At 52.4% G+C, this 27,731-nt stretch overlaps 1 protein-coding gene across 10 annotated transcripts in view; it reads right to left on the reverse strand.

Moving 5' to 3' along the window:
* Positions 1-681: 681 nt before the first annotated feature.
* INPP4A (inositol polyphosphate-4-phosphatase type I A) overlaps positions 682-27,731 on the reverse strand; it is a 121,549-nt gene continuing 94,499 nt past the window's right edge. For 4 of the 10 annotated variants that reach the window (XM_043918654.1, XM_043918648.1, XM_043918652.1 and 1 more), the window contains 9 exons: positions 27,070-27,102; positions 23,030-23,202; positions 22,056-22,179; positions 21,027-21,153; positions 20,644-20,784; positions 18,616-18,713; positions 18,407-18,519; positions 14,164-14,318; positions 3,246-5,712 (listed from right to left, as the gene is read on the reverse strand). In XM_043918654.1, coding sequence (XP_043774589.1) covers positions 5,580-5,712; positions 14,164-14,318; positions 18,407-18,519; positions 18,616-18,713; positions 20,644-20,784; positions 21,027-21,153; positions 22,056-22,179; positions 23,030-23,202; positions 27,070-27,102 — 1,097 coding nt within the window. In that variant the 3' untranslated portion in view covers positions 3,246-5,579. The other 6 variants (XM_043918646.1, XM_043918650.1, XM_043918644.1 and 3 more) reach the window with 3 other exon arrangements.

Consider the following 27,731-nt stretch of genomic DNA (forward strand, 5'->3'; position numbering starts at 1 on the left):
TGAGCAGTGTGGGGCAGGTCAGCACCCTGAGCTGTCTGTCTCAGGGAGCTTTGTGCTCCTGGACTAGGGTTCATATACTGCAGAGCAGTGCCCGCAGTAAAAAACTTCAGAGAGGCTTGTAAGGGAAGACATCTGGGGGAAGGAAGAGTTGGTTCACTTCCACATGGAGAGTTTCACAAGGGCTTCTTGCCAGAAGGTGCTGGCCCCCGAAAGGATGTCCAGACGTGAGGCCGGGCCCTTCTGCTGGCACAGAACAGAAGGCAGTGCTGGGACTCTGCCACCTGACGGGAGGCGGGGGGTCACCCTGTGCAGGAAGCGCAACCTCAGGACTACAGCACGGGAGCGCCTGAGGCTGTGGGTGGACACTGCAAGGAGCCGTCAGAAATGGTTCCAACTCACTGGTTGATATTTCAGCAAAGAACATAGAATGTAAATTGGTGCAGCCACCACGGAAAGCAGTGCACAGGTTCCTTAAACCAAAAATAGAGTTACCATATGATGCAGCAATCCCACTCCTGGGCATATATCTGGAGAAAACTAACTCAAAGAGATACATGCATCCCAGTGTTCACTGCAGCGCTGTTTACAATAGCCAAGGCATGGAAGCAACCTAAATGTCCATCAACAGATGAATGGATAAATATGTGATGTGTGTGTGTGTGTGTGTGTGTGTGTACACAATGGAATACTACTCAGAATAAAAAAAGAATGAAATAATGCCATTTGCAGCAACATGGATGGACCTCGAGATTATCAAAGTCAGACAGAAACATATCACCTACATGTGGAATCTAAAATATGGTACAAATGAACTTACGGAAGAGAAGTAGGAACTTCCCGGATGGTCCAGTGGTTGTGGCTCCATGCTCCCAAAGCAGGTGGCCCTGGTCAAGGAACTAGATTCCACGTGCTGCAGTACAGCCATAATTTTAAAAAGCGCACACGCAGAAACACTCTGACATATAAAACCTGTGGCTACTGTAGAAGGGGGCAGAGGGGCAGGAGTTTGGGGTTAACACATACACATTACTATATATAGTACAGAGAACTGTATTTAGTACCTTGTGAAAGCCTCTAGTGGAAAATACGAAAGACCATATATACACAGATACATGACTGAGTCACTGCTCTATACCAGAAAATAACACAACATTGTAAATCAACTGTGTCAAAACAGTTTTTTAAAAAAGGAGACTGGTTAGAACAGCCTTCACGAAAGTAATAAAAGGAAGGGCCTTTCCAAAAGCACCCTTTCAACAGGATTGTTTTTGTCCTCAGCAAGATGACAAACGGGAACTCCCAACAGCCAGTTCCTCTTAGCTTCCTCAGATCAGAACCTCCCTGGTCACTGCCCCTAGAACCAAGCAGCCCAGCTGAACCAAGTCACCTGCTACAGGCGGGAATGGAAGCCCAGGGTGGCATCGAGGAGGGGCAGCAGGAAGTGCCTGGTGACTGCGGCCAGGGTCTTAAAACTTCTCATTTTCTCTTTAAAGAAGCAACACTTGGGCTGGCTTAGAGGAGGGAGTCGTGCTGACTGCCGCAAATACAACTCATGCCTTATGCCAAAAATAATTCCAGATGAATTGCTCTAGATGTAAAGCAAACCATCAAAGTTCTAGAGTAAGAACAGGTGAGTATTTTTTACATAACCTCAGTATCAGAGCAAAGGCAGGAACCACAGATGGATTTAAACTGTGGGTGTGCAAGGAGACGAGCACAGTGCTCTCCTGCAGTGAGGACCCAGCACGACAGCCTCTTTGTGGACAAGGATGGGGCCAGTCACCTCCACTGGGGAAGCCAGGACTCATTTCAGAATAAGTAGCAAAATGAAGATGGGTGTACATCATCACATAGGATGTTTTCACTTCTGTAGACCCCTACCTGGGCTTCCCCAGTACCTCAGCAGTAATGAATCCACCTGCAGGGCAGGAGACATAAGAGCTGGGGCTTCGACCCCTGCGTCAGGAAGAGCCCCTGGAGGAGGGCACGGCAACCCACTCCGGTATTGTCTGGAGAATCCCGTGGACAGAGGAGCCTGGCAGGGTATGGTTCATAGGGTCACAAAGAGACACAACTGAAGCAGCTTAGCACGCAGACCCCATACCTACCGTCAATGAAACCAAGACAACTGACAAATAGGTTTTTTTAAAAAACTGCAAAATATGACAAGAATATAGTATGTATGAAAAACAGTCACGTGAAAAAGACCAACAAGCGAAGTTATAAAAGTAGAAGCGTGAATATAGTATAAAAGCTGTTCAGTTTCAGAGTAATCAGAGGAACAGAAGTGAGACAAGGGGCCATCTCCAGCTCTGACGAGAAGGAAAGGCTGGTGTTCCAGGCGGCAGGTTAACATTCTGTGAGTACTGCGGTAATATCAAAAGTCCAAAAACTTGAGAACGTCTGTCCTTTAGCTGCACGTTTCTGCTGCCAGGATTCTGTCCGAGGGGGACCCCAGCCAGCTGTGCCAGGCACCAGGTGCAACGCAGCGAGCAACCAGCCCGCGGGCAGTGCTCCAGCAAGTCACGGCCGCCGGCCACACTCGTGGACGCGGGCAGACACGTGCAGAGCGAGCTACCACTCAGCAAGGCGTGACGCCAGCCCCCTCCCCTCTGCCTGCCGTGTCCATACTGAACACAGAGCTGAGATGTCCTGCTGTCTCCTGCTGGAGGCATGAGGGGCTTTTTCTCTGATACTCACTGTGCACACGTGGTCCATTGGTGGAGGGCATGGTGACCTCGGTTCCTGGGACAGGAGGGCAGGGTAGCAGGGCCTTGAGCTCACCTCTTCTCACGAGCACACCCAGACTACAGCTGCCTGCTGAACACCATCAATGAGACCAGAACCAGAAGACACTCCACAGCCACAGACAAAGGAGGACCACAACAAGACGGGGAGGGAGGGACACTGGCAGCACAATTAAATCGCACATCCCCGGTGGTCAGCCCGCAGCTCACACACTGCAGAGGTTCCCCGTAAGAGTGAGTTCTGAGCCCCAGGTCAGGCTCCCCAGCCTGGGGCTCCAGCTTTGGGAAGAGGAGCCCCCAGAGCATCTGGCTTTGAAAGCCAGCAGGCCTTAATTGCAGGAACTCCACTCAGGGTGCACACAAAACCTGACACGCAAACAGGGCTATAAACAAGAATCTGTTTCCAGACACCACACACTCAACGCAGTGCCCATCAGGGGCGGTCCAGCCAGGTGCTGGCCCCAGGACCGTCCTCGGGTGACAATGACTCAGGCCGGGTTTCATGTTGTCAGTTGTTTATTTGTCATTCTAAAGACTCGCACATTTATAGCATACATGGCTTTGAATGAGCTAAGAATATATAAAACAGTAACTATATGTTTATTAATACTGTCCAAAACAAATAAATAAAAGTATCTTAATGCACTAAGCTTGGCAAATACAATTGTGTAGGGACAAAACTATTGTACAATGTTTGTACATGTTTTAAAGGAAACCAAAGGCAGCTGTGCTGCAGACGCTTTGACAGAACCCGAGTTTTCAGTACATCTCAACATTTCTAGGTGGGAGCCTTATAAGGAACACTGGATGGAACCCTTGTTTTACAGAAACCTGGACCACTGCCTGTCTCTGCAGCGGGAAACCCAAAGGCGCCCATGTGACCTGAGGCGCTGCGGCTGTCGCAGTGGGCAGTGCGGCCCCCCTCAGCGAGCGTGCCCAGCGCCGCTGGGAGGCCCACTGTCACGCCGGAGCCAGGGAGCCACGCTCAGGGAATACTGCGACCAGAGTATCTCCTATGTGATTAGCCAAGGCTTAGACTCTTCTGGTGACCCATAATGTGTAGACAAAATTAGGAGAATGTTCACAAAAAGGTGCCACATGCAAAACTGAACAGACGACACAGCATTTGCTGTATTCCCTTTTGATAAATGCAGGTAATGCTCTTCAAATAAAAATCTGAAAGTTGTATGAATAACATTAAAAATTCAAGGGAATTTTTTAAAAGGTAGTGATGTTAAAGTGAGTACAGATGGAAATGTAGAGATAACTAGACAATGAATGGTGGAGGTGAAAGACTCAATCTGCCATCATGAAGCCATCTTTGGACAGGGGTGGGCACAGCGGGAGAAGCCGACACCAGCCGTACAGTGGGCTTGCTGGGCAAGTTTCTCTGCCTCCACACGCCTCACTGACTCGCCCTCCACGCCAGTTCACACTCACCAGTGGGCGTCAGGGAACAGCAGGCTCTGTGTGTGAACTGGCCTCTGAGGAGGAGGGGGTCTGTGAGGTCATCTGGTCTCACCCGTACCTGATGCCCACCCTCCATCCCTGCACGGGGTGGTCCCGCCTGTGCTCCCAGGCCCAAGTCTCTTACTTGTTGCCCGGTGGCATTTCTAAAGGAGCCCAAAGAATAACATTTGGAATTTCAGACACAGGAACTTCTTAAGGGTTCACAAATCTTTAGGATCAGTATGATGAATATGTGCCACATGTATTTCTTTTACAGCCTTTTAAATAACATGTAAACATAATGATAAAAAACAATTGAGAAAACATATAAATCAAGAAAAAACTCTGCTCTGTGCAGATGACTCATCATCTTAGAATAGATGACCAAACATAATTTTCTATGAAATTCCTAAGTCTTATGGCCCATTAATCCCTTTCAAAATCTCATTTCAGGAGACAGTTCAACTTTCTCAACAGCCATCTTACATAATAGAATTGAGTAGAGGATAGTAACAATTATTGCAAACCTAAAGACACTTTCATCAGACACTCAAACATGATTGTATTATCTTCTCGAAGGCCAAAAAAATTTGAGAAACCCACCAGAGACCTACTTGTAAAATATTTAGGTGTCCACTGTCTCTATGCATCAGACATACCACATGAGCGGTCCTGCGCCCTGGGGCCAGGGCAAGAGACAGCTGGCCTCACCACCTCCCCAGACACCTTGTTCCCTACGGGACAGCGGTGACCCCACCATGGGTGGCTTTGCAGGTGTTGTCTTCTGACAAATCTTACCTCAGGCCAATTTGTCAGCCTTTCCTTCAACTGCTGGTTCCACCTGTGAGGCACTGGCAGGCTGATGCATCAGACGCACTTGCCCCGCCTGCATGAGACAGCAAGCTTCTTTCCCCAAAACTTCCCTTTAACATTTCACATTTAGTGGTCTGCCCAGGATCCAATCATTTAAACTACTGTTTACTATTTTCCATGGGGATTTTTAAAAAGTAGGTTGTAAATCAACGTTCAAGTTTGAGTACTCAGTAGAAAAATAAGGTGAGCAGCTGCCTAAGTGGGCATTTTTAAAAGTTTCAGCATTTCAGATGCACCTGGCTTGGTTCATACAGGTAACTACTGATATCCGTGTGGTGACGGCTGAAGGCTACTTGAAGGGGCAGTTGTTACTATCCACGGTAGTGAGCCCGACAATACCTGCTATGGACTCCAACGCAAAAAAACACATGCTCCATAGACTCTTTAGTGAAATATTTTAAAAACACAAAAGTAAAAACCAATCCTTCAGGTCTTCTTGAAGAATTCATGTACGACACTAGAGGGTACCCACATTTATTACGTAACAGCTAATTAGAGGAAACCGTGTGTTCATGTTTCAACTTTTCCGTAAGTCCCTTCAGGAGGCCTGTAATGCTTGGGGAAAGCCTTCAGCTGCAGGGAATTAAATGCATATTTGCGACTTCCAACATTCTTCATTGTATTTTCTCTTCGACAACCCTCACTGGGGAAAAAAACAAGCACAAGAAATGACAGCAGGAAAAAAGGAAAAAAGAAAAGACTTAAACTCAGATGAAATGATTATTTTCATAGCATTAAAAAAAAAGTTGATTAGTTTAAGTGGGTGCCAGACTCATTTACGACAATACACGCAAGATGGCAGGTTTCTGAACAAGGTAGTTAAGAAGCAGAGAGATGGACATGGCCTGTCTGGGACTGCGAGGCTGCCCTTCCGAAAGCGGCATGTATCCAAGTGGAGAATGGCTTTTTTTTTTTCTTTTAAGATATGGTTTCATGTATTTCACATCTGGTTTATCTGATAAGTCGATCCTAACTAGTGGTTCACAGGGTCTGTCACACAGAAAATTCAGTGGGAACAGTGCTACTGCTGAAAGACTTTATAAAAAGCTGCATTTTTCTCTGTGGGCAAAGGCTGTTAACGGTCTCAAATTCAAAAAGCTGATTTTCCTTCCTTTAACATGTAGCGAAACCATCTGGCTCAGAAGGTGGTTCTCACATGCTGCCACCACCTAGGAGATGCGTCCTGGGCACACAGCCATGCCATGGGCCTGGGCGGCGGCCGCACAGCTCTTGGTGCTGGGGCGTCCTGAAGAAGTGACCCCACCAAAGTCACCTCTTTGAAGAGCTCCACTGAGCCAGTGAGAGCCTGCGGGGGCCCTTCCCTGGAGAACCTGCCACCAGCCTCTCCTGCTGCACTGATCACAGGTTGTCATGGCAACCCAGTGGGGCAGAGCAGATGCTCTGCAGGAGGATGAGCCTCCGACAGGCCTCACGTCCCCAGTGGGACCTCAGGGGAGCTCTCTGGGGGATGTTCTGGTTAATAGCAGATCCAAAGGCAAAAGCGATTCCAAACAGGAATGACTTCCTGTAGCACAGTAGGAGGAGTTGATAGTTTTATATTATCCTAAGACTAACAGTTAAATCAACTAGTTATCAAATTTAGTACAAAATCCCCTTATGAGATGCAAAATTTGCAGTTACCAAGAAACAGTGATTTTTTAAAAAAGTATTTCAAGTTGTATGAAGACCATTATGTCATGCATTTTAAAAAAAATATCAGTGGCGATTGCTCAAGCCTTTTAAGGTGAAAATGACAATCTCATTATCAAGAACATGTAAAATAATTTTGGTAAGACAGCAATTTTATTCAAAAGATAAATGCAGGTAGTTTAGAAAAATATCCACCTGTTTGTTACGAAGTAATTTAGTAGCTCAGATATGCTTCATCACAAAGCCTCCAAGCCTTCAGCCAGGTGTGTCTCATCTGTGCTGAGTGCCAGGGCCGTATGAGCAGGGAGCCCCCAGTGGAAGTAAAGATTATGTTGGTTTAACATCCAGTAATCGGATAAAAATATTCTATTTGAAGCAGAAGCTATAGAGGTTCTTCTTTAATCTTTGGAAACTTTCATTATCAGACTATTTCAGATATGGCTTCTCCATTTACAAAGAAATATACACACTTTTTGGAAACCACCTATCGCTAATAAATGTCAAACTGCTGTGAGGAACAAAGAATAATTTGTGAACTTCAACATTACCTTTTATTTACATGTTAAAGAGGCTAATTACTGGTTTAGCTGGCTGAATACACTCGAAATTACAGGCAAGGTTACACTTCAATTTGTAAGTCATGTTTACCTTACTGTTTGAATTTGGTGTGAATTTACAAAATCTGACTGACGAGGCTGACTGCACACCAGCTCTATCACCCAGCGTTTAGACAAGCTCGGCCAGGCGCCGGGCACTCAGGTGTGGACGGGTGGCTCTGTGCAGTGGTAACTGGCACTTCCGGACTGCCTTGTCCTAAGGTAGAACCACTTAAACCCATCACAATGGCTGCATAATTTTTAGGAATCCATAGTGCACACTGAGAAGGTCTTGGAAAGATTTTTAGAAAGGGCTTTAATTATTTCAAAGCTTCATGATTTTTTAAGTATATTGACAAATTATTTCAAGAACATCTACTTTTTTAAATAAAAAATTAGCATTGAAACCTCACATGGCAACTCATTTTAATGATGGCTCTGGTTTTTCTTTTCTGGAGGGGATCTTCCCCTTTAGAATTTAGAACTTGTCTGGACACGTGAGTGTCTTGGTGATTCTGAACACCTAGAGTCACCTGTGCTGAAACTGCCTTGGAGCTAGCATTAAGCTTAGAATCAACCTAAAACCATCAATGAGTGTATCAGTGACTCCCCTTTCCTGAACCATCTCCCCATCTTATATGATCCTGCCTGTTTCTCACTAAAGCAGAGAGGATTTCACATATGTATTTAGCCTGATGTCACAAGGCCTTCATGACATTAAAAAATTCAGCCCCAAGGCACACTGGGCTTCTGTCCTCAGATGTTCTAAACCACCACCACCACCCAGAGCCTCAGCTGATCTTGTGGTTCCTCTCTCCATCCGGCCTCATGACTGCAGTGAGAATGTACCACCTTCTGACTGGCCCCTGAAGAAAAAGATCACGAATCTTAGCCTCTGGCCTTCCATTGTTTCTCTTATCTTAACAGCCAAGCCTACAGCGGGCAGGAAGGCCTGGCAGGCCACACTGCATCCAGGGGCGGGCCACGGTGTCCGTGAGACTCCTGTGGGGGCCTCGTCTAGGCCCCGGGCCGCAGCCCCCCTTGGCGAGGCAGTGGACCCGCCTGGGAAGGGGAAGGGAGGCCGTGTGGTCAGAAGGGCCTCCCTCATCCACACACGGCCTCTGCTGGCCTGGACTCCAGGGGCAGCAGGAGAGCGTCGCCCAGCACAGGGCCGGGAGCCAGGCACGTGACTGTGGGCGCCGCCTGCCCTCTTCAGGAAAGCACAGGGGACCTCAGAGCGCGCCCCTCCGCGTGGAGGGGACAGGCGGAGGACACAGCTCTCCCAGGGTCACAGGCTGGCCATGTTGCTACAGTTCAGCAGAGTGACTGTCCTGAAGGAGGGCGGGAGCTGTGTCACGGGGCCGCGGCCACCCTCACTCTGGAGAGGCAGGGTGGGAGGGGGCCTCCCGCCCCCGTGTGCAAGGAGGGCGCCCCGTCACCCTAGAATCTAAAGCCTGTGTCTGCCATCTGTTGTCCCCTGCTTCTCCAGTCACACCTGCCTCTGCTGTTCCCAGAACCCAGACTCAGATCTGAGGCCAAACCAGAGAAACCTCAGAGTAACTTCTAGAAGTCTGGGGGAGGCAGTGGAGAGGCCAGATTTTCTGGTGGACGGGCTATGTGTATGCCTATGGAAAGCTTCTGGAAAAGCCAGCTTCTCTGACTTCCCTCGTGTTTCTAGGGTGGTGAAGAGAAACCCACTCCCGCAGAATGCAGTGCAGGGAGAAGCCGGCTGGAGGCCGAAACAGAAGCACAACATGGCCTGAGCTGGGAAGGTGAGAAGCCACGGCCCATTCCTCACACAGGCTCTCTGGGGCTTCCCTCGCAGCCCTCTGCTGCCCTCAGAGGCGTCCAGCCACCTTTCTCCACATGGGAATGTCAAGGCTACAAGTTTTACAGACACCGCCGTGTTAAGAGTGACGACGTCCCAACCAGGCCAGTGCTTAGGACTCAGCACTTTCACTCACGAGGCCCAGGTTTGATCCCTGCTCAGGGAACTAAGGTTCTGTAAGCCTTGAGGTGCATCCCCCATGCAAAATTTAGGAGTGATGAGAACAGAAACCAAAGCAGCCTTCTCTCTCTCACACCTCTATCTGGCACAGCTACCCAAAAGCTAGGTCTCATGCTTTGGTAAAGTTTGATTTTGTTGTTGTTATTAACCATGTTTGATTTGTAAGAGAGAGACAATATCAGGACTTGAAACTGAAATTAAAAATACTAAAAATGAAGTTTTTTTAAAATAAAAATTGCTACTTTAGGAAATATAAATATATCCAACTTTTAAATGAAAACTGCTACTTCAGGAAAAATAAATATATCTAACTTTAAAAGCCTTTTGTTACTATATGCATTAATTCCCAGAACAGTTCAGTGACCATTAAAGATTTAAAAGAGTAATTCTAAAGCCACGTGCAACATGGTATCTTTATGTGCCTGTATGTGCCTGATTTGATACAATGAGCTACTGTACTCACAGCTTTGGGTCATCCCAAACTGAAAGGAATAACATAAGGGAATGTGATGATTCTGCAAACTGTTTGCTACTGTAATTTTAGGGACTACGCTTTGAGATGAAAGCAGAAAGTACATGTCCTATTGAATAGGTGTATCTAGATGAGCCAGTGAGAAAGCATCTACCCTTTTCATTTCTCTTCAGAAGGAAAGGAAAGGTTAGCAGTACATTTAAAGAATAGTATCAAATATACAAATTCTCTGCTGACAGAATTCCTCTCTAGGAAACAGGGCACAAGAGATACACAGGTAATAAAGAGTTTTACATCAGAAGGTAAGAGGTTTGATACAAGTAATTCCACGCCAGCTAAACAAAGCAGTAACAAGGCTCTGCAAGAACATGTTACAAGCACTGAAAACTCTACAGAATTGAAACAGACAGGTCCTCCTGGTGAAATAAATTGGCAGGTATTTACAGTTCATAACAACAAAATGTCAAACTGTAAGGCATGAAATATTTCTTGGCGGACCGTGCTCTGACACATTCCTTCTGTCCTGCTAGGTACATGGCGGCGGGACAAGTTCTGGCACTTTTGTTTTTCTTGTGACTTACTAATTTTTCATCAAGACACTCATTTGCAACGCAATTTGGCCACCAGGTACGCTATGCTCAGAAAGAGCCACACAATCAGTAAATTGGGGCTCAGAGCAAGTAAAGGGATGGAACAGAGGAGGCTGGGGTCTAGTCTTAAGTCTCGGACGGGCACCAGGCCGCTCAAGTTCTTCTGCGTGACTACCTCCCGAGTTCCAATGCTGTGAAAAGGAAGAAGGTTGGGAGAAAGGAAAAGAAAAAGGGAAAATAAAGAGAAAAGAGACACATGCAATGGATTTTTTCCAAAAGTATGGGGGAATAAAAAGAGGATAACAGAAAAATAATATTTAAAAAAAAAATGGAATGAAGCCACAATAAAAAGAAAAGATGATATGCAGAAACGGGTGTGAGAGGGATACCGAAACAAAACGAGCACAGTTACAAGAAAAAAGAGAGAAAGAGAAGTGAAAATAAGAAAAAAATACCGCAATCTACTGGAAACACACACGTGCAGTCTGACTACATGGTTTTCCATGTTCGCCCCCGGGGCTGCCCAGCACACGCCATGCTGCCCGGCCATGCTCGACATGCAGCTGGACATGGACTCCAGAAAGCAGGCTGAACATGAAGAACCATTGGGGTGTTTGACCTTCTCACAGATGCCCAAGTGGCAGGATGCAACTGATTCCGCCATGGCTGCCTCCTGATGAAGCACCCAGATGACACCCGCTTCCCTCGAGTTGCCCTGGAGGCAGAGCCCACAGGGACCCGCCGTGGCTTTCAGGCTGAGCAGCGGCAGGGCGCCTTGTCCTATCAGACAGCATCTACCAAGCGCCCAGCTCACGGGAAGCTCGGTGCGTCCCACTTTGGAGCTACAGAAGCAGTGCTCGGAGGGCAGGTTCCTGGAGGAGCCCGGATGCCACGGGACGGCAGACACTTCTCAGGCTGTGAGCACTGGTGGTCACATTCCCAGCCAGGGCAGTCTCGGGGGTCGCTGGGCTACCTAGAAAGGCCGATCCTGGACTCCAGCCCCTGTGCTGGGGACAGCGGGGCACTGCCGGTGGTGAGCTGGAATTGGCTCCGCCAGTGAGAGCCAAGCAGGCCCATCTCTCCCCAGCTCTCCGGGCCCTGGTGTCGCTCGGCAGCCTGAAACAGGCCCCAGTGAGTGTTTATGCCATAGAAATGGAAAGACCAGACAGGTCACTGGGGGTAGTTGGTTTTGTTTCAGGAGAGAGCTGGTTGTCAAACAGCACAGCGCTGGCCACTGCTCACCCTGGGCCTCCAGGACACAGCCTGGGTGTCCGCCAGCCCAGCTCCATCCGCCCCACCCCCGCTGCATGCATCGCCACCCCCGCTGCTTGCATTGCATAAGATGCAAGTGGGAAAGCAAGGGGACCGCTGACGGACACAGACACAGCTCCTGCCACCTCCTTAGGGTGCTGGGCTGACCCCGGGTCCCAGCCACGCCACAGCCAGAAACACCGGCCACGGGCCCGCCACCGTGGACCTGCAGCCTATGAAGAGACACGTCTCCCGATGCGGGATAACCCAGAAAACGGGAGGCAGGGTCACCGTGACATGGAAACATGCACATGCCCAGGGCCCACAGGTCAGGCAGACGGGGGCGGCGAGCACGGCGCCGGGGGCTGGAGCTGTGAGGGTCCCGGGGGCGGCAGAGGCGGGCTGTTCTCACTAACTTCTTAGACAAGTGTGACGGTAACACGCTCACCATGGAGATTTTATAAAATTCAGAAAAGCACAAATAAGAAACACAGGAGGACATTCATAACTGGAGGCAGGTGGGGCTTCCAAGAAGCAGAGGCAGGCAAGGCAAGGAGGCCTGCCCGCGGGAGGAGGCCCCCTCCCCGCAGAGCCTCAGGGTCCCTGCCCGTAACGCAGGGCACGGCCGGCTCCCCAGATCCGGGCGCTCTCACAACAGTGCCAGGAGAGACAGCACAGAGGGCGGGCGGCTGCCTGTCTGGGGGCTCTGTCAGTCTGTATGAACAGCCTTACAGAGGTGTGTACTTCCTAACCACGGGACTCAGCAGGGCAGATGTGGGCAGGGCAAAACAAGGGTGCTCACTGCACCCCTGTTCAAAGTGCTGACACTGTACCATTATGAACAAGTCAACGACAGTAAGCTGGATAAATTATAGTGTGCTAAAAACGGTAAGACTTCCACTTAAAGTGAAAGTGACAGTCACTCAGTCATGTCCAACTCTTTGTCACCCCATGGACTATACAGTTCAAGGAATTCTCCAGGCCAGAATACTGGAGTGGGTAGCCCATCCCTTCTCCAGGGGATCTTCCCGACCCAGGAATCAAACCAGGGTCTCCTGCATTGCAGGCAGATTCCTTACAAACTGAGCTATGAGGAAAGCCCCTGTGAGGAAAGCCCCCAAATGCTCACAAGACAGTCAAGTGAGAAAGGCAGGCTGAGACCAGGGGCAGAATCGCACCTGTAACTGCATGTGTCCCTGCTACTCAGGGACTAGCTGAGTTAGCCAGTGCTGGACTAACCATGCTCACAGCCATATGTATGTATGTAACTGGCTCTAAGCTATGTGTCAAGGTGCTATTAGCACTGTTCCTTGCAACAGCAAGAACATGGAGAGTTGTTCAGTGGGGTGTGGGGCGGGTGTGGGAACCACGGGAGCAGGGGCTTATTTGTATTCTCCAGTTTTCCCTCAGGGACTATCAGTCACTCGCGTGATAGAGGGTGTGAAAGTGCTCTGCGTGTCAGAAGCTGTCCCAGGTCACCTGTGCTGGGTGGGCTGCCCACGTGCATACCTCCGGAGCCACGCGCCCCTGGCCTCCTGAGACCCCTGCGCTCAGGCGCTGTCAGGGTCAACCACTGTTTCCTCAGACGTGTTCTAGAAACCAGACAGTGTGGAGGCCTGGACCGCGCGGTATCAACCCAACTCCCGCCTCAGGCCTGGTCTCCCTGGTGGAGCAGACGCTCCGACAGGGACAGGGGAGCCCCCTCCGTCTTTCTCGCCTCCTTGCTGCCGGGGGCCTACGTCTCCCCAGAGGCGTCCTTCCCACCACCTCGCAGCTGGCGGTGCCAGGGACGCCGAGGCAGGGACAGTGGGAACTTTCTAGAAGTGCGTCAGTAAGCGGCCCTGAGGTGACGAGGTTTGGGGGAACGTGGAAAGACCAAGCAGGACAAAACGGTTGCCTTTTTACTAAACGCTCCTGTCAGGAGGCAGGCGCTCAGGCCTCGCTCTTGCGCACGGCTGTGAGAAGGTCAAACGGCAGAGACATACAGAAAGGATAAGAGAATCAAACGCTCTGAGAGTCTGGTGAGAGGACAAATGGTAGAGAACACTCAGTAGAAGTGACTGGGAGAAACGAGACTGAACAGCATTGGTGGCTACACGGAAGAAGACGGGAAAGCAGGTTTCTTATCCTTTCTTTAGGTATGTGAGGCGAGGGGCTCCCCGCAGGGCTGGAAACAAGGCATCGCTGACAGCGGACAGTTTTGGTCCCTGGGGCTCCCTCTGCAAACGCGCCTGCGGCCTCGGAATCAGAACACGATTAAGGCCGGGGACGGCGGGGATGGCGGGCGGCCGCCAGGAAAGGCTCACTGGACGCTGGCTCAGGAAAGCACACCCAGCCCGCGGCCGGGAGAAGCGGGGCCCTGCAGCCTGCGGACACCGCCCCCCGCGACGGGGACAGCAGGGGCCCGGAGACGCTCAGAACAAGGCGCGCGGCCGCCCCGGAGCAGCCGCCTCCCTCCCGCAGCCCCGCCCCCTGACGGGACCGCCCAGGGGCGTGGCCTTGCAGAGCCGCGGCGGCCGGGACCCACCTGCGCATGCACTCCAGGGCCTGCGTGAACACCTGCGGGGCCATGCCGTGTTCGTGCTGCAGGATCAGGCACTGCTCCAGCGTCACCGACATCGCTGTGCGGTCCTTGGCGCTCTTGCAGCTGGTGAACCGGACCCCGTTGAGGCGGCGGCAGACCTGCCGACGGGAAAGCAGGGGCAGCTCGGAGTGAAACGGGAGGGCCCGACCCAGGGACAGGGCGTGGCGACCTCTCTGCACCAGGCCCAGCCTTGGCTCCAAGGAGCCGGTTGCAAGACAGGCCACGGCCGGGGTGGCCCTGCGGGGGGGGGGGGGTCTCCCCACAAAAGGCGGCTTCCTCCCGGAGGCCCCACCGTCCATGCACCCAGCTGACCAGCTGCCCCCTTCCCAAGTCCGCCAGGACGGGCCCTTTGCTGCTGATCCCGACCCTCAGCGGAGGCCAGCGCAGCTCCCAGGATACCCGGCCCCACCGGGTTTCCAGGCCTTTCTGGAAGTCAAAGCACAGACCGCTAGTCTCGACGCACCTCCTCACCCACACAGGTGGGGCCAGCAGGCAGACCCACTTCCCTGCAGCCACCTCCTACCCACAGGCTCCCCCAGCGAGACGGAGACCCCGCGCAGGGTGAGGCGCCAGCCCCTCCCAAGCAGGGGGCACACAGGCGGGCAGCCCCTTGCCCTGGGGCACCTCTGCTCCCCGTGGGAAGAGCGCCTAGCAGCACAAGCTCTGCACCGCTGGGCACAACCCCAGATACATAGCTCCCAGGTCCAGAAAGCCCTAGAACAAAAGACTTTCTGGGGTAAGTTTGTGGCGGCCATACTTGGCAATATGACCAGATCTGAGGGAATGTCAAATTACTTAAAATTTTATTTATCCCACTTGGTATAAATATTCATAGTTTGCTAAGTCACTTCAGTCCTGTCCAACTCTTTTCAACCCCATGTACTACAGCCCACCAGGCTCCTCTGTCCAAGGGATTCTCCAGGCAAGAACACTGGAGTGGGTTGCCATGGCCTCCTCCACGGGATCTTCCTGACCCAGGGATCGAACCCACGTCTCTGACATCTCCTGCATTGGCAGGCAGGTTCTTTTCCACTAGTGCCAGCTGGGAAACTCCCTAATTCATACTTTGCAATAAGGCAATGTTCAGCGGGTTGATTCCAGACCCCAGACTCCTCAGGACTGTGAAACCATCCACATGTACCACGTTCCACACAGATGACTGTCACATACCTGTGCATACACTGTAGACTATACACCCATCACGTTTCTGAAGCATGGAGCCCTATGAATTCTAAAATATCTGGCCACAGGAGCCTCAGATAAACACCTCCAGGCCTGTACAAGAGGCTGCACTGTGAGAACAAGATGAGCGTCTCATGAGAGGCCGCTCCTCTACCAGAAGCCATGTGCCAGTGGGCTCCAGGACGTGCTGCTCTCAGAGAAACACCAGAGGCGCTGCGGGTAGATGGCACCACGCCTGCTTCTCAGGGGAGACCAGGCAGCTACTAGCAGAGGTGCCATCGGCAGAGGGCAGAGTGCAGGCCAACACATGTCTCATTTCAGCTCAGTTCAGTCGCTCAGTCGTCTCCGACTCTTTGCGACCCCATGGACTGCAGCACGCCAGGCTTCCCTGTCCATCACCAACTCCCAGAGTCCACCCAAACTCATGTCCATTGAGTCGGTGATGCCATCCAACCATCTCATCCTCTGTCATCCCCTTCTCCTCCTGCCCTCAATCTTTCCCAGCATCAGGGTCTTTTCAAATGAGTCAGCTCTTTGCATCAGGTAGCCAAAGTACTGGAGTTTCAGCTTCAACATCAGTCCTTCCAATGAACACCCAGGATTGATCTCCTTTAGGATGGACTGGTTGGATCTCCTTGCAGTCCAAGGGACTCTCAAGAGTCTTCTCCAACACCACAGTTCAAAAGCATCAATTCTTTGGCAATCAGCTTTCTTCACCATCCAATTCTCACATCCATACATGACTACTGGAAAAACCATAGCCTTGACTAGACGGATCTTTGTTGACAAAGTAATGTCTCTGCTTTTTAATATGCTATCTAGGTTGGTCATAACGTTCCTTCCAAAGAGTAAGCTTCTTTTAATTTCATGGCTGCAATCACCATCTGCAGTGATTTTGGAGCCCAGAAAAAACACTGTTTCCCCATCTATTTGACAGGAAGTGATGGGACCGGATGCCATGATCTTAGTTTTCTGTCTAGAGAAGGATAAAACAGAGAAGACCCAAGCAAGTTTGGCCAAAACCATCAGGAGGAAGATGGGTGTCTTATGAGAGCAGAAAAAAAATTTAAAAAATTGTTGAAAAGACTCTAAGACTGAGCAGCCCCTGAGTTAGGGAAAGAGTGAATTAACCCAAATTCATAAAATCGTAACTGATGAGGTGAGGGTGGACATGGACACGATCACTGAATTCCACAGGCTGGAGAGTTAACGAGTGAAATGCGGGGCACAAGCGAGAACTACAAACAGGTCAAAGAGAGTTACACTCACAGGTGGTGGAGCTGAGCACCACAGGTTCTGGAGGTAGCCAGAGTGGCCAGAGGTGCGAGGTGCATGCTTGCCCACGTCTGGCCGCAGGCTCCAGTACCGGGTAGGCCAACAGCCACTGTGGAGCACTGGAGGGTCTCCCCATGTGTGAAATGAGGGGGTTCAGTTCAGTTCAGTTTAGCTGCGACCAGCTCTTTGCGACCCCACTGGACTGCAGCACGTCAGGCTTTCCTGTCCATCACCAACTCCAAAAGCTCACTCAAACTCATGTCTATAGAGTCAGTGATGCCATCCAACCATCTCATCCTCCATCGTCCCCTTCTCCTCCTGCCTTCAATCCTTCCCAGCATCAGGGTCTTTTCAAATGAGTCAGTTCTTCGCATCAGGTGGCCAAAGTATTGGAGTTTCAGCTTCACCATCAGTCCTTCCAATGAATATTCAGGACTGATTTCCTTTAGGATGGACTGGTTGGATCTCCTTGCTGTCCAAGGGACTCTCAAGAGTCTTCTCCAACACCACAGTTCAAAAGCATCAATTCTTCGGTGCTCAGCTTTCTTTATAGTCCAACTTTCACATCCATACATGACCACTGGGAAAACCATAGCCTTGACTAGACGGAGCTTTGTTGGCAAAGTAATATCTCTGCTTTTTAATATGCTGTCTAGGTTGGTCATAGCTTTTCTTCCAAGGAGCAAGCATCTTTTAATTTCATGGCTGCAGTCACCATCTGCAGTGATTTTGGAGCCCCCAAAATAAAGTCTCTCACTGTTTCCATTGTTTCCCCATCTATCTGCCATGAAGTGATGGGACCAGATGCCATGATCTTAGTTTTCTGACCGTTGAGTTTTAAGCCAACTTTTTCACTCTCCTCTTTCACTTTCATCAAGAGGCTCTTTAGTTCTTCTTCACTTTCTGCCATAAGAATGGTGTCATCTGCATATCAGAGGTTACTGCTATTTCTCCCAGTAATCTTGATTCCAGCTTGTGCTTCATCCAGCCCAGTATTTCACATGATGTACTCTACATATAAGTTAAATCAGCAGGGTGACAATATACAGCCTTGATGTATTTCTTTCCTGATTTGGAAACAGCCTGTTGTTCCATGTCCAGTTCTAACTGTTGCTTCTTGACCTGCATACAGATTTCCCATGAGGGGTTAGGCCTAATATTTCAGCTCTGCATGTGAGAACCAGTGTGGACATGTCCTCTTGTCAGGGGTGAGTGAATGACAAGCTCTGAAATGGCCCTGGTATCCAGGGCTCAGACAGGGACTTGGAGCTCCACAAACAAATTCCTGAGAAAACATCTGACATATAAGGACTTCCCTTCAGGAGAAATGAGGAAATTGGAACAGCAGTGTACCGGAAACACTGTTGAAAGAGATGACACAGGTCCTGGCGGTCTCCCTTTGAACCTATTTAAAGGCGCAGCGAGCCGTGAGTTTTAGCACGTGTGGACTGTGCAGGCTGCAGACGGGGACAACCTGCTCATAAGCCTGGTCACCACACACCCGGGGGAAGACTCTGAGTCACGCTCATCAGCCCTTAGGCAGTCCCAGCGTAAGCAGTTCACAGGCAACTCTCAGTGTCTCCTGGAGCCTGGGCACGCATCCAGGGATTCTCCTGTGTTCTTGTGGAGAAAGCTGTCCCCACTCCTGGTTGAGACTTTAATTTGTTGCTGCTGTTTTAGCATTATTATTATCATTGTGAACATCCCCCCCCACCGCAACGGCATGTACCTCGGCGGCTTGCCACAGGATGTCAACGTTCTTGTTCTTCCTGGCGTGCACGTTCTGACCCAGGAACCGCAGAAGCTCCGGCAGGCATGTCTGGCTCCGGGATCGAGGTAGACCTGGAACAGGGAAGGGGTCGTGGAGCTGGGCCACCCCAGGGGACAAAAGACAGCAGGTAAACCTGCTGTGAGTGAAAAGGAAAAAAAAAAACTTACAGTCCTCAGGCAGAACTTCCTTAAACTGCTCGAAGTAGGAATTTAACCGCACCAAGCTCTCCACGTTGATAACTTCTTGTAAAGACGTGTCGCCGAACCTTTGGAGTCACAAGGGGACACCATCAGTTTGCTAACATGACTTGCTTCTAGTACCAGGTGACTGCATTACAGGCAACAGCGCTGATTCTCTCAATCCTCATGTGTAAATTTGAAGCCACATTCCTTCCCCTAAGCTTACAGTCATCTGTCCATGTTGGTGACAAGTCTGAACATGTTTTATCAGCAGGAGGCATAACCTGGGACAGACATGCCTCAGAGGCAGCCAGGCCCCCGGGCAGCCCTGCCCCGCCCCCTGCTCTGCTGAGGTACTCCCATCCCCGAGGGGCTCCCATCCCTGAGGTGCCCGGAGCAGGACAGCAGCGGGGCTGTGGCTGGGGAGTCACGACAATCCTGTCCTCGAATCTGCCACTGTGGGACCAGACCCATCCGGCTGTATCTGCTGGACAGAGTCCACCTCTCTCCACGCAGGCACCAGGCCCGCAGGGAGTGGGGGGAAGCCACCCACGAGGGAGCCGCGGGTGCTATCGGACACACCGCTCTGGAGCCCCAGGCCTGGACGCCCATCCCCCCCACCCCAGTACTTCCTGCCCAGGGCCCTCCGTGCACATCAGCCTTGTCCCGGTCCCGGGTCATCCTCACGAACCTGGGACAGGACGCCCTCCTGTGGGTCCACCACGACCCGCCCACCCACATGCCCATGATGGCCTTTCCTCCAGTCCCCAGCTCCCTTGGGGTCACTCTGGGACGTGGTGGGGCTGTGCTGGTTTAGACCCTGCTCCCGCCTCCCTCTGTGCATGCCACATCGTCCCATCTGGCCTGGCCTCAACCGTTTGCAGAAACCTTTCCAGACACACCTCTTCTAGAAACCACTATCGCTTCAGGAACAGTAGTTACAGATGCCAGCATGCTGTCTCCTCCCTGCCGGGGGCCCTGAGGCTGCCCACGCTCCCTGAGGTGGACACCGCAGCACTGCCCACACCCGCCAGGTCTCTGCTTCCGGGGCCAATGTGCCCTGTGCCCCCAGCAGACCCTCCTTCTGGCTTCGGAAAACCAGCCACTTGCCACCCACAGGGAGGCCTGGCTCTCGCACCCACCCTGCTGGGGACCACGGCTCAGCTCCATCGGGTCCTCCCGTCTGCACTCCTGGCCTGACCCAGCCTCTGGCCCGGACTCTTCTGAACAACCTCGTCCCATCAGACCTCATGTCTTTCCAGCACGTGGCAAGCAGGTAATCGCCTTCAAATGTGAACTGGCTCCTATCCTGTCCCACTAAAAGATCTCTGACCATGGGGGAGGACCCTTTACCTGGGGGTCAGTGGACACTGACCACTGGGTTCACGAGGCCCAAGAGGAATTATCGTCCTGGAGACCAGATGTCCTTATCAGTAGGTGCTTTATGATCACTCTTAATTCTAAACCACACATATCACATGCAAGTAATGATGGAACAGGAAAGGTGTTCATGTACCAGTAGAGGTCATCAGCAGCTACACACACCCAAGCCCCTCCTCTCCAACACAGATGCACACATGCTTGCGTGCATGGGCATGTGCGAGTCCTCCCTGCCAGGTGACCCTGAAGGAATTTACAAGGCACTGGATTTGGGATCAAGGCATGGCTCTCCACCTGGCATACAGGCCTCATGTGGTGTCTCCCCACCTGCCTCTGCTCAGGCTTCTCGGCCTGAGACCCCAGGTCTCTCCTCCACCTCCTCATATGAACTCCTAATTACTCTTCAAAACCCACTTCCAGGAAGCGCCCCCAGACACTCTCAGACCTCACGAGCGCACTACTCCCTGCTGCCAGCCCACCTCTAGGGTCATGAACCATGTGTGGTTCGTCTCTGTGTCCCGGCACCACCAGACGGGCCCGGTGTGAACCTGAAGGTGGGTGACAAGGTCCACAGAGCCCTAAGAGGACTGAGAACACGCTCTGTGCCAGCGCCAGCGCCCGCACCCCGGCCCGCACCTCTCGGCCAGCGTCTGCTGCTCGTTGATGCCTACGTTGAAGAGCACGGGCTGCACCCGCAGCAGCATCCCGCTCTGGATCTCCCGGGGCAGCGCATCGAACAGGGGGCCCGGCAGCGGGATCCGCACGTTAAAGCCGTCCCTGCAACAGAGAGGAAGAGGGGCCTGTGACAGGGAGACGGGTGAGCAAGGAGAGGAAGGGCAGGCCAGGCTCGGGGACCTCCGAGCGGCTGGGCACCGACCGGCCCGGGGCTGTGAAACAAGTGTCACGGGCTGTAAGCAGCTGAATGATACAGAAGAAAGCAAAAACGAAGAGCGTGTCACGTGTGATGAACACAAATGAAAACACTGTGCTGGTTCTGAGAATCCGAAAACTTGGCCTACCGATTTCCTGTGATGACGGGCAGCATGTCAGTGGATGCGTTAGAAGTGGCCTGAGTGACTTTGAAGGTCACGTTCCTCAAGTCCATGATCCCAAGGCTCATGTCCTCCAGCATGGCCAGCTCCTCCCCTGGAGGCCAGAAAGGGAGGGGGCTGTCAAGCAGAGGGGCCCTGCGCTCAGATCAGCCACAGAAGGCAGGTGCTGGGCTTAGGGCGCTGAGACGCGGGCTGAGGCTAGGTGAGCCGGAGGAGGTTTCCCAAGTGCCTGCCAGCTTCTCCGCGAGCAAACCCCACTATGCGAGTCCCATGGCCACGTTACGAAGGGGAGCTGGCACAACTCCGTATTCCTGGCCCTCTCCTGGTGAAGGAAGCAGGGACAGGGACGCATATGTGGGGAACTTCAAGAACAAGTCACCTCTTTGGATGTTTTAATCTTTCCACATTCTTTAGATTTTCTATCTAAAGGATTTCTTTAGGTATTTCTTCAATGGCTTGTAACTCCAAAGATAAACAGATTCATTAATAAAAAAAAAACTTGCCTACTTTTACTGTCTAAGAAGAAATAAACAGAAAATGAAGGTAAGGGGAAGAAAGCCTTTTTACGACAATTTGGAAATATCAGATTTTTAAAGTACTCCTATCTGTTGACCCACCAACTTTCCTTCCAAATGATTTAGTGGGTGCGAAAATGGGCCAAAACTGCACAAAAATATGCAAAGATGTTTTAATAGGAACAATTCTGAAATGGCCCAAATGTTCCACAGGAAGTCATTGCTTTAAAAATTGTCATCTATCCTCAACTAGAAAAACCTTCAAGATGCATAACAGAGGCAACACAGGGGTGTGTGTGTTCGGGGGAGTGTGTGTGTGTGTGTGTGTGTGTGTACAACTATGTAGGGCTGATTTTAGTCCTCTGTTACACATTTCGGAGCCTTCTGGATACATTTTACTCAGCATGCATTACCCGTGCTTCAGAAAGCCACTGAGGGGGCCAGGAGGGGTCCCACAGGAGGGCCCCCACCCCCGGCTCACCATAGGTGCTTAGCAGGCTCTCAAACTGCGCCAGCAGCCCGATGGTGTAGAGCTGCCGCAGGAAGCCGTCGTCGTGAAGGCAGTTCCTCAGCTTGATGATGAAGCCGCAGATGAGTGCCGTCAGCTGCGGGGACAGACACCGCCTCGCCTTGCTCCTGGCCCGGCCGCATCCTGCACCCACACCACTCTGCCCGCAGCAGCCCCGCGCCCTCGGGGCCCGGGGCCAGGAGCGCAGAGGCCACGGGGGATGGAGGCTGCAGGGAAGGCGCTCCAGGCTTGCTGCTTCTAGAGGTCAGTCTAGTTTTGCTTCAGCTCCTGACCCGACCTTGGGGTTACTCCTGGGCCAGAACCTTCTGGAACCCCAGAACAATTTCCCCACGGTGCGGGAAAGGCCCTCTATGCCCACAGATCCAGTCCGGTGCTGAATGGAAACTGGGGTGCTCATGACGAGGAGCACACGCAGAGAACTGGGCCCTCAAGAGTCTCCTGGGCAGGGGCTCCCATCACACACTCCACCCTCGCAGGCACCCCAGGCCCTGAGGGGATAGGAACCTCACAAACCCGCCCAGCTTCTGCCACTGTTCCCGCTACTGACTACACCACTGGCATCTGTAAACTGGGGGTGCTCACTGAAGCTCCGCCTCCTCTGCAGGGAAATCACCAGGATAGAGCAGAGCGGTGCCTGGGCAGGTGTAACCCTGCTGTTTTACAAACAGACTGTGCGCCTTCTTTGCAGGGAGAGACAAGGTGACCCCATGCCTGTGTGACCCCAGGCCCCTGCGGGCAGGTTCAGGGGAGCAGGGGTGGCATCCCCTGAGCACCCATGAGCCTCCAGCTCCCCTCCCCCGCCCCCCACGCCCACATCCGGGCCGCGGGCCGCACGGGCAAAGCCACACGCAGGAGGGCGCGGCCCCGCTGGCTTCCTCCAGGGTGCAGGAGGGCCAGGCGGGGTCCGGGCTCGCTGCGGCACGTACCGTCTGGCAGAAGACCACGTCGCGGCGGTACTGCAGGCTCAGGAAGCTGGCGATGGTGGGCGCGCTGTCCTGCATGAGCAGGAAGACCATTGCCTTCTTGGCCTTGTCGCTCATCATGGCCACGCAGTCGGTGAGGGTCGTCAGCAGGGGGTACAGGGCCTCGCTCCACTCACCTGGCACAGGGGAGGGGCGGCTGAGAAGGCAGCGCTCAGGAGGCCCCAGCCCAGCCCCGCCACCCTGTCCACACCTCCCCACTGCAGGAGGCCCACAGCTGGCGCCCCGTGCAGCCCGTCTCCGCCCTTCTAGCCTGAGGCGTCTCCGGGGGGCCTGCCCGCCACTCTCCTGAACCTCTGGGGACTCTGCAGGCAAATACTCCTGACTGTTCCCTCCCAGGAGGATGACAGAAAGGCTCCAAGAGCACATGGTGTCGGCTGAGGCCAGTCCCGCCCAGGGTGCCACCGGCCCTCCCCCGGGGGACCTGTTACCTGGTTCTCTCCATCCAGGCAGCGGGGCGGGGAGCCCTGTGCTTCTGGAGCAAGGTCAACCCACCCGCGCTGAGCCTTTGCTCAGCGGGCTCAGGCCCTTGGCCCATGTCTCGGGACAGACCCTTCCCAAGGCATCCCACGTTTTCAGGCCTCAGCGTCCCTGCTCCCCCATCCTCATCTTCCTGTCATCTATTCCTAGCGTACTGGTTTTTTTTTTTTCTTTTTTCTTTTTTTGGAATATAAGGAAACTTTGACCCTGTACCAAAATAATTTTTTATAAATAGATGCTCAGGGGAAAAAGAACAGAGTGAAAGGTATTTTGGCCTTGGCTCTTTTTGTCTTTTCTATTTAGAAGACATTTGGCAGACAGAAGCCATGCCCCCATCAGTTATTTTTTTAACAGGCCACCAAGCCCAGAAACAGGTGCTGGCTCATTACCACTGGGTAAGCCCCCAGAATCCAGAGTGTGGCCCAGGCAGGGTGACCTCCTGGGAAGGGGTGTGGGTCACTGGGTGCCCATGGCCATCATCCTGCTCAGGACAGGCCCCAAGCCTCGTGAGCAGGGCAGCTGCCAGGATGGTCAACTCTGTCTCAGATAAACAGAATCTAAAAAAGAGAAAAGGGGGCCACAGCTCTGCCCTGCGTGTGCATCACCCTGTGTTGAGAAACAGATTGAGAGAAATGCCTAAAACCTACAAAAGGACTTCCCTGTGTGGTCAACACAGATTTTCAAGTCTACACAGCAATTCAGAATTTGGAAATGATCTAAGTGTGCATGCAAGGCACACTGTACATGCGTGAGGATTTATATCTGTCATGGAAAACAAGCAGGTTTAAATTTAGAAAGTCTACAGCAGAAAGGTCTTAGTAAGTAAAGCACGGTGACAAGGAGCCCTGGAAGGAGGAGTGGAAAGCCTGAGTCCCGGGCCCGGCTGCTGCCGAGCGGTAGTGGGTACGCCGGGGGCAGGCCCCCCACCACTCAGCCACAGGGCCTTAGCAGCAAAATGGGACGACTGCAGTAAATGACATCCACGTCTCTTCCTTCCTCTAAAATTCTCCAAGGCCGTGCTTTTGTTTCTTTGAATAACTCTGTTGAATCCATGTCAATTATATTCAACAACTATCAAAAAAGACCAACAGTCATTAAGTTTTAACAGTCAAGTCCTGTGGGGAGAGGCAGGCAGGCATTCAGACCATCCTTCATCTAAGAAGTAAATGCTCTGAGAGCAAATGCTGCCAACTTTGCTTGACTTTTCCACTTAACGTGAATATATATGTGTGATATGCAAATTTATGATCATTTTAACCTGAAAATGAGCAGAATATACAAGTGGTCTTATTTGACTGAACAAGCTGTCTGCATACAATTTTTTGACTTTGCCTTACTTCTGTTTAAACAAAATTCATATAAGAATGGCTCAGTTTTGCTACATTAGAGGGGAAAAAAAATCACTGTAAAAAACTGTAGTATTGGACGAATGGTTTAAAAAAATAGAAAGCGCCCAGAATTTGTCAAAGAGAAGAGGCATAGCCCCAAACGGGAGATAAGCTTGACGCCGCCCAGAGAAGGGCTCGGCGTGTCTGGCAGGCTCCAGGGTTCACATAGAGTGTCGACCAGCCCTTAGTGAATACCTGTGAGACCTCACTTTTTAACTGTTTTCTCACCTACTCCACAGAGGGGCTGACTACAGGTCCCACGGGTAAGGAAACAGCAGCTAAGTCTTCGCCCAGACACACAAAAAGAACTGCCATTTGTATACACGTCTGACTACATAAGTGAGCAGAGGCTACTTGGCCTCCTTCATCAAGAAAGTCTGGCCATGAAAAAACACCAGCGACGAAGGAGCATCCTTTGTGGGACAAGCCCCTGTCTCCCTGCTCACCCGCGACACCCACTCAGGGGCCCAGCCCGGGACCACGCGGCTTCAGACAGCTGAGCTTTTGCGTGTTCTCACTGACAGGGGCGGGAAGGGAGGAAGCAGGGAGATAAGAGAATGTGCGTGTTCTAACTCAGACTCAATACAGCTCTGTGAGCAAGGCTGAGGAACTCGGCGGGGGACCGTCTGCGTTCGTCTGATGTCAACTGTGGACGGGCCACCTGCGCGTCCGGGCAGTGGTGGAGCTGACAGGAGACAGGAGCGCGTACGAGCCCGGCTGTTTGCTGCCTGGGGCGCACAGGGCTGCCCGTCAGCTCCGCAAACTGCAGGGCGCGCGGAGCGGAGGCGAGCCCGAGCTGCTCCAGGACCACCACCTCCCTTGGCCTTGATCTCCGGGGCCGTCACTGCCACAGAGCCTGGGGAGACAGCGCCGCGTGACGGCACCGACCTGCCGTGCAGGTGAGCCCGGTGGGGCTGGGAGTCTGGGGCCAGGCTGGGGAGGGGGCGCCGAGGTGACTGCCCAAGCAGCATCCAGGCCGCCTAGAGCCCAGGGAACTGGTGCTCGAGACCTGCCCACGGCCAGACCAAACTTGGGCAGGAGAGGGGGAGACAGACTGAGGGGCTGAGGGCAGACTGGTGCGTTAGTTACCAGGCGCCCGACCAGCGTACCCACTGCGGAGCCAACAGCGCACGGGGCGCTGGGGGAGCCGCCGTGAGCAGAGCCGAGTACCCGGTGCCCACGGGAACAGGGTGGTAAGCCCCACGGTGCTGGCTGGCTGCGCTTGAGGTAAGAAGCGCGCATCTTGCCATTTTACATGTGCAGTCAGAGGTATGTAATCCTCAGACTGACCGGGTGGCTGTCTTTTGTAAGGGAAACAAAACAAAACAAACATCGTATCTGGGGGTCTCATGCTCCCTCTGGGAAAACCACAAGCCACATTCAGGAAACTCAGTATGCACTAGAGCAGGGGTCGGCACATTTCCCTGTAAAGCACTGGACAGTCAGTATTTGGGGCTCTGAAGGCCCGGGGTCTCTGTTGCCACTGCTGGACTCTGGTGCTGCTCCAGGGCCGCCGTGGACACTGTGTGAACCAACGGGTGTGACTCATTTCAGGAAAATGGTATCTAGCTGAACAGGGTTCCCTCAGAGCTGTGGCTGGCCGACACCTGAACTAGAGTCATAAGCACTGATTTCCCCATGCAGATGAAGCAGGAAGGACTCCATTTCTAGCACTAACTCCACCTGAGGCCCCAGCAGTGTCTGACGGGAAGTCTGAGGCTGCAGCCAGACTCAAGAGAGGATGCTGCAAGATGGAGAGATCACGGCACCTGGGCAGCTACGCCGCACCTGCCTCCCTGCCTCCATGGGATGCTTGCAGGGTCGGGTGCAATCACAGGAAGCATCATTTATAAACATGAACTTGCCTTAACCAGGCCCCCAACTTCAGGACCGCCAGAGCACTCAGACATGAACTGTCTGAAAGGGTGCAGGGTGCCACAGGGCCCAGCCCGCCTGGCCCCTCCCCACACCTAAGAATGGCTGCTACATCCCGCACAAGGAGGAAACCCCTAGAGTATTTTCCCAACTCTGAGAGCACACGTAATCTGACACTGAAGCTACACACATGACCTGGATGTTAAGAAGAGATCCGCAGAGCCTTGAACGGAAACCACGTACCTGGGCTGGACTCTTCAGGAGGGGGGCTGCAATCTGCACAGAAATGGAGGTGACATGGATGATTAAGGCACGCACACAGTTCAAACACCAACAACTCAACGCTTAGAGCAACTGCAACAGCAGCTAGCAGTAAGCTGGCTAAACTGGGCAGAGAAGAGGCCGGGGGCCTGCCCGCCTCTTCCTGAGGGGTCCCACGGAAGCGGTGGGGCCGCTGGGAGCGCAGCGCCCAACACACCGGCGTCAGCACTCACGTTGCTGACGCCTCAACATGACACGCTCTTCAGGAAGAGCAGCTTAACGTGTCACAATGCGATAACGCCCCCACGTCCATCGCATGGCATGTGCCGGAGCCCATGCTGACTCACGACATCTGGAAGCAGACGTGTAGAGACTGACCAGTAAATAAGCGTCCAGTTCAGAGCCCACTGCCCTCACGGGCCGTGGAGCCTGCGCTAGAGGTCAACTGCTGAGGTCCAAGAGGCTGGGGTCCAGTCAGGAAACCCATACACCAAACACGTCCGTGCCAATCTTTACCATGTAAGCCGAATACAAAACCTTTATGATTGAGGGAGGGCTACAACTGGAACGCCCCCTTGGGTCCCTTAAAGATACCAAGTTGAACCTGATTTCACCCTCAGTGAGTAGCATCGGGAAATACTCAC

The sequence above is a fragment of the Cervus elaphus genome, chromosome 11, assembly GCF_910594005.1.
Source record: "Cervus elaphus chromosome 11, mCerEla1.1, whole genome shotgun sequence".
Lineage (NCBI taxonomy): Eukaryota > Metazoa > Chordata > Mammalia > Artiodactyla > Cervidae > Cervus > Cervus elaphus.